At 49.5% G+C, this 12,174-nt stretch overlaps 1 protein-coding gene across 4 annotated transcripts in view; it reads right to left on the minus strand.

Annotated features, from left to right (window-relative positions):
- Window positions 1–12,174, minus strand: part of SON (SON DNA and RNA binding protein) — a 36,854-nt gene that overhangs the window by 20,084 nt on the left and 4,596 nt on the right. For all 4 annotated transcript variants that reach the window (XM_041472607.1, XM_041472606.1, XM_041472605.1 and 1 more), the window contains exon 3: window positions 959–10,126. In XM_041472607.1, the coding sequence (XP_041328541.1) occupies window positions 959–10,126 (9,168 nt within the window). The remainder of the gene's footprint in view (window positions 1–958; window positions 10,127–12,174) is intronic.

Below are 12,174 nucleotides of genomic sequence, written 5' to 3' on the forward strand. Positions count from 1 at the left end.
AGTATAAACTACAGAGCTTCCTCATTATCTACCTCTGGAAAGCTCTCAAACCGCTGGAGGAAGTCTCATCTCCCCAGATGTAGCCCAAAAGCTACTTATAACCACCAAACAGAAAAACAAGCTCTGAGTAAGTAAAACATGCTCTTGCTTAAAATACAATTAGATGCAAAACTGTTAACAGAACAGCATTTTGCTTTAATAAGGAGAAAAAGGACAGCCCTAACAGAGAAATAGCAAAATAAATTAAATTAAGCCTTCTGCCAGTTTGCAATTAACTCTCTAACTGGAAGGCTTCCATGGCAACTCTGAGGCAGGACTGGGAAGTTCAGAACCTCAAGTCCACCACAGGTGTCCTCACACACTACAAGAGCTGATCTCCCAGTTCAATCCTTCTTTCCCCTAATTAACTCATTACCCAAGAAACAACACAGCCTCTCTTCCTCCAAGTACAGAGAAAAGATGCAGCTCTCAAGATTTAATTTAATTTTATTTTCTGACCTGCTGGGTCTGGGAGTATTTTCAGAACCAAGTCTCTCTTTCCTTAAAGTTCTTACTGTGGGAAAGAGGCAAGACAGAGTTCTGGGAATGGCTGACAACAGAGCTTGGGACTCTCCAACTTGCACCTGGAATGACCTCTGCTCTCAGGAGTAGAAATTCAAAATTTTCTTATGTACAAGTAGTTGAAGTACTTGGCCTTTATTATTATTCAGAATGTTCCTTGAGACTGCAATATGCTACTTTTGTACAGAAGCTCTGGAGCCAAGGTAAAACTGACTCTAAAGAGGCTTCCACTCAGATGCTCAGCATTGATTCCTCTCCAACGTAAAACTTCCTGCTGGAAGTCACAGAGTGACTTCTAAGAAATCCCTTATGAATGCTCCAGAGCTAAAATCAGACTGTGCAAATCCACCCGCTACCACCTCACCACGGAACCAGAGAAAGCAAAGCACTGACTTACCCAGGTCTGTAAGACGTTTGGGTGACCTGCTGGAGAACTCCGAGGACCTGGAGCGGCGCCGGTCGGGGGATCTGCTGTAGCGCCTTCTCCCCGAGGAGCGCGAGCGCCGCAGCCGGATCGGGGACCTGCTGGAGCTCCGTCTCCTCCCCCTGGACCGCGAGCGCCTCTGCCGAAGAGGGGTCCGACTCCTGCTCCGCAATCGGAGCGATATCCTACGGTCTCTGGAGTCGGATCTTCTCCTTCTCCTGTCCGTAGACCTCGATCTGTTTCGCTGAGACCTCTTGCGCCTGTCTCTGGACAAGGAACGCCGCCTTCGTGACGCCGACCTCGACCTGCTTCTCCTCCTGTGCCTGGAACGTGACAAGGAGCTGGACCGAGATCTGGATGCTCTTCTCCGTGTGGCTGACCTGGAGCGATTCCGTCTGGAGCGCGAGTCCGTGTCGTATCTCTTGGACCTGCGCTGGGAGGACCTGGAGCGCCGGCTTCTGGACCTGCGCGATGACTCTTTGTCTGCCGCTTTCTCCACAGACTTGGACTGGCTCCTCTGGCGAGCAGCGGACCTGGAGCGTCTCCGCCGGGACCTGCGTGAGGACTCCTTCTCTGCTGTTTTCTCTACAGATGTTGACTGGCTCCTCTGGCGAGCCGTGGACCTGGAGCGTCTCCGTCTGTACCTTCGCACAGACTCTTTGTCTGCTGTTTTCTCCACAGATGTGGATCGACTCTTCTGGTGAGCAGGAGACTTTGAGTGTCTGCTTAGAGATCTCTGCGGAGACTCTCTGTCAGATGCTTTATCAACAGATTTGGATCTGGATTTTTCACACTCGGAAGACTCAGAACGTCTGCTTTCAGGGACAAAGGAAGAGTCCTGTTCCTCTGACTGCTCAACAGGCATGGAATCCTGCTTTTCCTCATCTGCCAAAGAAGGTTCTGCATCCTCTCCCTCCTCTTCACCACTGGAAGATTCTGACTCATGCTCATCTGATGATGTGGACTCTCTTTGTTCAGCTGTCACGGAGGGCTCTGCATCCTCTCCTTCTTCTTCAGCAGTGGTAGACCTCGATTCAGCCCCATCAGGGGATGCAGAACGTCTGTGTTCAGCTGTCAGAGGTTCCACATCCTCAGCTTCTTCACCAGCAGTAGACCTTGACTCTTGCTCGTCTGATGAGGTGGAATCTCTTTGTTCAGCTGCCGAGGAGGGTTCCACATCCTCTGCATCTTCACCAGCAGTAGATCTTGACTCCTGTTCATCTGAAGACGTGGAATGTCTACGCTCAGCTGTCAAGGAGAGCTCCTGGTCCTCTGCTTCCTCACCAACGGTTGACCTTGACTCGCGTCCATCAGGAGACACAGAGCGATGTTCAGCTGCCACATCCTCTGCTTCTTCATCAGCTGAAGACCTCGACTCATGGTCATCAGAAGATGTGGAGTGTCTACGTTCAGCTGTCAAGGAGGGCTCCCCATCTTCTACATCTTCCCCAGCAGCAGACCTTGACTCACGGTCATCAGAGGATATGGAGTCCCTTCTTTCAGCTGCCAAGGAGGTCTCTGCATCCTCTGCCTCTTCTCCAGTGGTTGACCTTGACTCGTGCTCATCAGAGGACTCAGAGCACCTACGTTCTGTTGTCAAAGGCTGCTCCAGATCCTCTGCTTCTTCACCAATGCTAGATCTTGACTCATGCTCATCAGGGGAAGTGGAACGCCTATCCAGATCATCCATTTCTTCATCTGCAGTAGACTTCTGGTCATGTCCCTCAGGGGACAGGGATTGTCTATGTTCAGAAGTCACAGAGGACTCCAGACCCTCTTCTTCCACGGGAGACCTTGGCTCATGACCTTCCTGATAGGAGGATGTGGAGTATCTACGCTCGGATCTCAAAGAGGGCTCCAGATCCCCCGTTTCTTCACCAGGGCCCACACTGCAGTTATCAGGAGACACTGAACGCCCTTCAGGCATTAAAGAAGGCATTGCATGATCCACCTTTTCAACAGGGATGGAATTCAAGTCGCTGCCATCAGGGGACATGGAAGCTCTATCATTCGGTGTCAAAGGTTCCAGATTATCTACTTTTTCAACAGTGGTGAATCTCAACTCCTGCCCATCAGGAGATGCTCCATGTTCATTTTCAGGTGTTGGAGAATGGTCCCGCACATCTGTTTTCTGAAGAGAGGCGAAACTCACCTCCTGGCTCTCGAAAAAGAGATGGTCACGTTCAGCTGTCAGAGTAGAATCCACACCCTCTGTTTCCTCAGCACGCACCGATCTTGACTCGTACTTTTCAGGTGACAGAGTATGCTCAGATGTCAGAGAATGTTCCTTGGCTAGTACTCTTTCAGCGGGGCTGGACTGCAGCTCCTGAACTTCGGGAGTCATGGGACATTCACCTTCAGACAAGGACAACTCCTGCCCCTCTGTTTTTCCAGCAACAGCAGGCTGCAACTCCTGGCTATCAGTGGATATTGAACTTTCAGATGCTTGAGAATGCTCCTCCAATTCTTTTTCAACAGGACTGGATCTCAAATGATGCCTTTTGGGGGATGACTCATACTCGTTTTCAGACAGCAAAGAACACTCCTGCACCTCTGCTTTTTCAGCGTAAGCACAGAGCAGCTCCTGCCCCTTGGGAGATGCAGCGTATTGGTTGTCTGGGACCAGCACTGGCTCTTGCACTGCTGTGCTTTCAGTGGGGCCAGACTGCAGTACTTGGCCTTGATGGAAGATGGAACATTCACTGCCAGGTGTCAGAGAAGGTTCTTGCACCTCCTTCTCAGCAGGGCTGGCCGTCACCTCCTGGCCCACAGGAGACTCACCATATTCACTTTCAGGCAGCAGAGAACGTTCCTGCACATCTGGTTTTCCAGCCAAGAAAGAGGGCAATCTGTGATCTTCAGAAGACACAGCACTGTCTGGAACCACAGCCTCCTCCTGCATCTCTGCCTTCTCGGGAGAGCTGGACCTCAACTCCTGGCCCACCCAGGACACGGCATGTTCATTTTCAGATACCAGAGCAGGCTGTTGTACCTGTGTCTCTTCAGCAGAGGGTGACTGTAGGTCCTGGCTGTCAGTGGACTCCAGATATCTTTCTTCAGGCATCTGATAAAGCTTCCGCAGCTCCGTTTTTTCAGCAGGGGTTGATGTCAACTCTGGGCCATCAAGCCCCATTGTGTACTCATTTTCAGACACTTGAGAAGGCTCCTCAGCTCTTTCAAAAGTGGTGGATGCCAACTCATGACCATCGGAGGCAACAGAACACCTGCTTTCCCGTTTCAGAAAGGGCTCCTGCACCTGTACTTCTTCACTGTAGGCAGATCTCAGCTTGTAGCCATCAGGGGATGCCAGGTGTTTCAGTTCGGATGAATTCAGCATTTCTGCTTTTTCTGCAGGGACGGGTTTCAGCTCATGACTGTCGGGCAACAGCAGAACCTCACCTTCCGATGCCACAGCAGTCACTGGGGACTGTAGTTTTTCAGGTGTGCCCACTGATTCACACCTGTCAGCAGACATGGAGAAGCCACTTTCCAATGAGAGAGAAGGCTTCTGGATCTCCACTTTTTCAACTGCAGCAGATGTCAATTTATAGCCTTCAGGTAAGATGGAACACCGGAGCTCAGATGCCACTGACAATTCTGCACTCTCTGTTTGCTCAAAGGAGTTGTACTTTGCTTTGTGGCCATCGTGGCATATGGGAATCCCACTTTTAGACATCACCAAAGATCCTGCACCGTCTATTTTTCCACTTAGGTATCTTGATTCATGCATTTCCAAAGATCTGGAGCAGTCAACGTCAAGCACCTGTGGAAGCGTTGGACCGTCTAAAGCTTTGTCAACAGACGATCTGGACTCATGCACTTCAAAAGAAGACACTGAAATGATGTCGGCGGACACCTCAACAGAACCACACACAGATGTCAGGGAAACATCTGGAGTCTTGACTTTTTCAACAGACAAAAATCTTTGTTCATTTCCATGTGGTGACTTAAAGGACTCGCCTGCAGACAATGGATGCTCCTCTATTGGTGCAGCGAAGCTGGATCCTGATCCATGTCCATCAGGAGACACAAAGTGTCCACCATCAGAAGGCAGAGAAGGCTCCTGCATCTGGCCTGACTCACAGCCATCAGGGATCACAGGGCGGATCATTTCAGGTGGCAGAAAAGGCCTCTGAGCTTCCACTGCTCCAGGGCTGTCAGCCAGCTGGGAAGACTCACGTTCAGGTACTTGCAGAACCTGTGAAAACTCTGTGTGTTCACCAGGGATATGACGTGATTCGTGACCATCAGACAAGTTGGAGAGCCCACCTTCGGACTGCAGAGAAGATGACTGAATTTGCATGTCTCTTTTAAGATCTGGAGGAAGCTCTGGACCTTCTACTTCTTTCAGAGGTGCAGCTCTGGCCTCATCTTCACAGGATGCAGAGACATGAATTTCTGCTACTGAAGAAGTTTCTAGTTCTCCCCTTTTTTCAACAGATGAGGACTTGGATGTGGAGTATGGAAGTTCAGGTAGCAATGAAGACTCCAAAGCTGCTGCTTTTTCAGTTGATCCATTTTCAGATGTCACAGACAGCTCTGAATCCTGTGTTTTTTCCACAGATGTGGATCTCAGTTCCTGGTCATCTGGGGCTTTGGAGGTATCAAATTCAGATGTGGCAGAATGCTGCATATCTGCTGTTTTTTCAACAGATGACCTTTCCTCAAGGCTCTCTGAAGTTTTGGATAATCCACTTCCAAATGATGGTGGCAGGACTGGGCCGTTTACTCCTTCGTCAGACAAAGCCACTGATGTGGGACCATTAGAGGATTTACCTTCACTTTCAAAAGATTGAGGAACATCTTTATCAAGACCTTTGGCTGATTCCTGGAGTTCAGAAGACTCTACATGTTTGCTACTGGACTTTGCTGAGGATAACTTATCTTTTTTTTCTACAGATTTGGACCTTGACTTAACACTGTCAGAGGACTTGGAACGTTTCCGTTTGGATTTTTTTGAAGACTCCTTGCGCTTTTTTTCGACAGACCTAGACCTGGACTTGTAACGTTCAGAAGATTTTGAGCGTCGACGCTTGGATTTTCGTGAGGATTCCTTCTTTTTTTCCACTGATTTGGATCTAGACTTGTAACGGTCAGAGGACTTGGAGCGCTGACGTTTAGACTTCCGCGATGATTGCTTTCGATCCCTTTTTTCTACTGACCTGGATCGAGACTTGTAGCGATCTGAGGACTTTGAGCGCTGACGTTTGGACCTCCGTACAGATGCCTTCCGACCTCTTTTCTCAACAGATCTCGACCTGGATTTTGAACGATCAGAGGAACCAGACCGATGTCTAAACCTCCAGGAGTATTCTTTGCCTCCTCCCTTTTCTGAAGACCTGGATCTAGATTTTGAACGGTCAGAGGACCTGGAATGTCTGCGGCGGGATCGCCAGGACAACCTCTTTTCTGCTGACCGTGACTTAGACCTGTAGCGGTCGGATGACCTGGAACGTCTCCGCCCGGACCTTCGGGAGGACAGCCGCTTCTCCACTGACCGCGACTTAGACCTGTAGCGGTCGGAAGACCTGGAACGTCTGCGCCCAGATCTTCGGGAGGACAATCGCTTCTCCACTGACCTGGACTTGGATCTGTAGCGGTCAGATGATCTGGAGCGTCTGCGTCTGGACCTTCGGGAGGACAGCCGCTTCTCCACTGACCTGGATTTAGACCTGTAGTGGTCAGATGACCTGGAACGTCTCCGTCTGGACAATCTCTTTTCTGCTGATCTGGATTTAGACCTGTAACGGTCAGATGACCTAGAATGTCTGCGCCTGGACCGCCGGGAAGACATTCTTCTCTCCCTCTTCTCCAAAGATCGGGACCTAGATTTGGAATGCTTTTTTCTGGAAACTGAGTAATTTCTGCTCCTAGAACGCGCTCTTTTAGAGGTCAAACGCCGGGACGTTGAACGTGACCTTGATTTTTTCTTCCGCTTCCTAGACCTGGACTGAGACTTGGAACGGCTCCTTTTCTGTTTCTTTGAATCATGTTTTTTCTCACTGGTTCTATGACTACTTTTTTCAATAACATTCTCAAGCCTCATGAGAGTCTCCTTCATTCGTGCCGCCACATCAGGTTGCACATCAGATGTTTCAGAGTCTCTTTTCTCTGAGTCCTCTTCGGGAGTTGCTTCTTTGACATCCTCAGCCTCTGGAGTGTCTTCCAACTGGCCTTCCTCTATAAGTTCTGGACCTCCTTCTGCATCAGTCTCAGGTACTGGAGCTGCTTCCAAATCTTTTGTCTCTGCCTCCAACGCTACAGCTGCTTCTGCATCTTTCAGCTCTACATCAGTCTGAGGAGCTGTTTCTAAATCTTGTGTCTCTGCTACAGGAGCCTCTGCTGAAACTTTTTCCTCTGCTGCATGTGAAGAACTATAAACTGTTTCTGCTACTAAAGGCTCAGATGTTTGACTCTGCTCCGCATCTTCCTTCTCAATCACCATATCCTCCACCTGTTGACTCTGTACTCCTTCTACATATTGTACCTCGGCTGTCACTTCATGTTCCAGCGTGGTTTCCAGGCCTTTCACATCCCCTGGTTTTGGAACTGCTTCAGAAGATTTTATTTCAGAAGCACCCAAGATTTCTGGAGCCTCTTCTGAACTCTTCCATTCTGCAGCAGGTTTTGCTTCTAGAACTACTTGAAGATCTTGTTGCTTTTCAGCATGCAAGTACTCTGGAACAGCTGCTGAAGCATCACCCATGGGTACCTCAAGCTCTTCACCTGTTTCAGAACCTTTCACCTCTACCATTGAAGACTCTTTCATGCTCTGCAAACACCTCACTCCTCCAGTTTCTGATGCTGGCTCCAGGTATTTTGCTTTCTCCATTTCTGAGAGCTCATTTCCTTGCGTGCTGGTCCTCCTTGCTGCAATTTCATGTTCTACAGCAGATCCCTGAGTTTGCCTATCTGCCAATGCTGTCAGTACTCCTGACGCCATACTGTTTTCTTCCACTCTGGGCAAAGACTCCAATACTGCTGCTGAATGACCTACTATTTGCTCCTGAATAGATTTTGAACTGGCTTCTGAAGTTCGCACAGTTTCCAGGATTGCTTCTCTGCTCCTTGCCTCTGTTTCTGGAACATGTTCCGAATCCTTTCTCTTCCTCAGCACCTCAGTTTGTGAGGGTCCTGTGTGTGTCATGATCTGAGACTGTGCCATGATGGAACTCTCTGTCTGGCTTGCATGGAGAGGTTCTCTTTCTGCTGTGGCTTGCCATGGCATCACCCCTGCTGATGCCTCAGCCTCTCTAACTGGTTCCACGCTTTCACATGCAACCACAGGTTGAGGAATTCTTTCTAAGGCAGGAAGTCCTGGACTTGCAACAGTCCCACAATGCATAGCTTCTTCTGAAGCTTTCACACCTTCTACATGTAAGGACATTGAAGTTGTTGTAAAAGTTCTTGCTTCCACTACAGCTGCTGGTCTCAGGACTCCTCCTGGACCTTGTGTGTTTTCCTTCTGCAAAGACAGGGAAGCTGCCAAACCTCTCACATGTGATTCACTCTCAGGTCTTGATTCTCTCAGCAATGAAGTACCTTCTGAATCCTTTGCTTGTGGACTTCTAAAACCCTCTGCCATCTGGACTTCTGGAGCTGTTTGGGGAATGAAGGTCTGTACAACCACTGCAGGTTCTGAAGTTGCTCCTAATCCTTTTGCCTCTGCAACCACGTTCATACCTGTCAATCCTGCTGGAACTGCAGATCCCCGGGCTCTGTCCACACTCCTTGTATCTGCCAAGACTCCATGTTGTAGGAACATTCCTGATGTACCCAGTGCTGTTGCAGAACCAGTGGTACCTTCCACACTTTTGCCTTGCAGACTTTCATGAGCTGCTCTGACATCTTTTGCTACAACACCCACAGGTTCCATAGTTGTTTCTAAAACTTTCACACTTCCCATAGCTGGTTCTGTATCCTTCATTTTTGCAACGGCTCCTGGTCCTGGAGGTGTTTTGGCACTTATTTCCACGTGGGTCACAGGGGCGGCTGCAGATATTGTCATAGGATGTTGCAAAGGTACACCTGCTTTCAGAACACTGGAAGCGTCCAGAGGGCTGCCCTGCGTCATGCTCAAACTCCCAGATATAACTGTGGGCTGCAGGGAGGGCTCCAAAGTTCTGATCACAGCCCCCACTTCCGAAGGTCTCTCCACACTTCTCACATTTCCCATGTGCAGGGATTTTTCAGTTGTTTCTGGAATTTTCACTTCTTGGCCAGCCACAGACACGTGAGCTACACTCACAGCACTTGGATGTGCCCAATTTGCAGGTGCAGGAGTTGTTGTCACACCACTTGCCAAGGACACGGATTCTGAAGCTGTTTCCAGCCCCTGTGCTGCCCTTTGAGACACAGACTGATGAGACGCTTCCGAGTAAGTCAACACCTCCATGGTCTCAGGCTCCAGAGCTGCGTCCGAAGCTTTTACTTCCCCAATGCCTTGAGATTTCAGAGTGACTTCTGCACCTCCTAGTGCTTCTACTGAATCTTTCTGAATCTCAGATTTACTGACAATTCCAGATGGGATGCTGGACCAAGTATTATTTCCAGTATCAACAACACTGGCATTAATAGCTACAGGATAAATATTTTCATGGGACTGCTGAATTTGTTCTTCGCTAGTGCAAATTCTAGTTTGAGCTATACTAGTATTTTCTGGGATATTAGACTGGATGCTTTCTAAATTAAATGGAGGATTTGCTGCACACAAAGTCCCCTCCCCACTTCCAAGATTTTCTGCAGATTGCTGAGAATCAGTCACTGAATGAGAAACAAGTCCTAAAGCTTGATTATCAAGCCCCTCAGCTGGTTTGGAGCACAGTTCTGGCTGCACGTGGCCAGCCAGGTTTGCATCTGCAAACACTCCATGCTGTACATTCAGTTGGGAGCTGGACTGCTCTGGCACCAAGTGAGGGGCCGGCTGCACACCTGCAGGCTCTCCAGGATGTGCACTCAACTTGGATTCCTTTGGTTGCTTTTTATGCTTTTTCTCTTTCTTCCTTTTCTTCTTCTTTTTCTTCTTCTTCTTGCTTTTGTGCTTCTTGTTTTTCTTTGCTTTTTTCCTAGGAATTTCATCTTCACCAGTAGAGCTCCTTTTTGTAGACTGAGCACTATTTTTCACAGTATTTTTGTCTACATCTAGAAAAAATTACATTTACCCTGTAAACATTTGTAAGACTGCATATATAAAATTCTTTCAGAGTAGTTGTGAAGTACATGGACAGAGGTACAAAACAAATAAACTTGCAAATCATGCCCAATTACTAAACTACCACGCACAAACAGCACACACTCCCTCTCCAGCTCTCTTTCCTTCCTCTCAGAGTTACTTTAAGTAATAAAACACTTATTTTAAAAAATTACCCAACTCTTGTTAGTCAGGACAGAGGCCCAGAGGGAACACAGCTCTTTCCAAGTAGTATCACAGTCATGGAATGGTTTAGGTTGGGAAGGACCTCAAACTCATTTTGTTCCACTCCCTGCCATGGGCAGGGACAGCTTCCACTGTGCCAGGCTGCTCCAGCCCCAGTGTCCAACCTGGCCTTGGGCACTGCCAGGGATCCAAGGCAGCCCCAGCTGCTCTGGGCACCCTGTGCCAGGGCCTCACCACTCTCACAGGGAAGAATCTTCTCCTAATACATGATCTAACCCTGCCCTCTGGCAGTGAAAAGCCAATCCCTTGAAGAAGGGAAGAGAGGATGATTCTGGGAGCTACCACCCTGTCACAGCCTCACCTCCATGCTGGGAAGATCATGGAAGAGATCGTCCTAGAAGCAAAGGCACACGGAGGACAGGGATGTGATCTGAAACAACCAGTATGGCCTCACAAAGGGAAAAACCTGTCTGACCTTCTGTGGTGGACTGGCTACACCAGTGGGCAAGGGCAGAGCTACAGTTCTCTAAAGTATTTGACCCAGTGCCCCCACAGCATTCTTCTCTCCAAACTGGAATGAAGAATTTGACAGGTGCACTGTCAGGTACATTAGCAGTTGTTTGGATGGTCACATCCAGAGGACACTGGTCAAAAGCTCAGAGCCCTGATGGACATCAGTGACCAGTGGTGTCCCTCAGGAGTCCGTACTGAGACCAGTGTTACTTAATAGCTTTATTAATGAATCAGTGTTACTTAATATCTTCATTAATGACAGAAGGATCAAGTGCACCCTCAGCAGGTTTGCAGGTGACACAAAGCTGCGGGTGCAAGTGACACCTCTAAAGGATGGGGCCACCCAGAAGGATCTGACAAACTCAGGAAGTGCCCCATCGGAATCTGCTGGGGTTTAACAAGGCCAGGGGCTGCACGTGAGTTGGGACAACCCCGGCATCAATCCAGGCTGGGATCAGCAGAGGGGTTGGGATTGTGTCCCTGTGCCCCCACAGGTGAGAGCCCACCTGCAGAGCTGTCCCAGCTCTGTCCCAGCACAGGGAGGAGCTGGAGCTGCTGCAGAGAGCCCAGAGGAGGCTCCAGGATGAGCAGAGGGATGGAGCAGCTCTGCTGGCAGGAAAGGCTGGCACAGCTGGGATTGTTCACCTGGAGAGACTTCAGGTGACCTAGCCATGACGCTCCAGCATCTGGAAGTATAATAAAGGTGGTGGAAGACAACTGACAAGAGCCTGGAGTGACAGGACAAGGGACAGTGGGTGCAAAATGAGGGAGTGTAGGGTTAGATTAGATCTCAGGAAAAAATTCTCACGTGTGAGGGAGGTGAGGCCCCGGCACAGGCTGCTCAGGGAAGCTGTCCCACCCCTGGAAGTGTTCAAGGCCAGGCTTGACAGGGTTTGGAATAACCCTGGATAGTGGAAGGTGTCCCTGCTCATGTCAGGGGGTTTGGACGGAGACAATCTATCTACAAGGTCCTCTTCCAACCCAAACCATTTCATGACTCCCCTGTGTGCTGTCCCTGCATCCCCTGGAAATTGTCTCTCTCCAGGTTTCCTGGGGCTCCTTCAGGCCCTGCAAGGCCACCCTGAGCTCAGCCCAAAGCTTCTCCTGTGCAGCTGAACAATCCCAGCTGTGCCAGCCTTTCCTGCCAGCAGAGCTGCTCCATCCCTCTGCTCATCCTGGAGCCTCCTCTGGGCTCTCTGCAGCAGCTCCAGCTCCTCCCTGTACTGGGGCAGCTCTGCAGGTGGGCTCTCACCTGTGGGGGCACAGGGGTGGGTGTCTCTCCACCCTCACTCTGGGGCAG

This window comes from Pyrgilauda ruficollis, unplaced genomic scaffold (genome assembly GCF_017590135.1).
Source record: "Pyrgilauda ruficollis isolate IOZ18807 unplaced genomic scaffold, ASM1759013v1 scaffold294, whole genome shotgun sequence".
Classification (NCBI taxonomy): domain Eukaryota; kingdom Metazoa; phylum Chordata; class Aves; order Passeriformes; family Passeridae; genus Pyrgilauda; species Pyrgilauda ruficollis.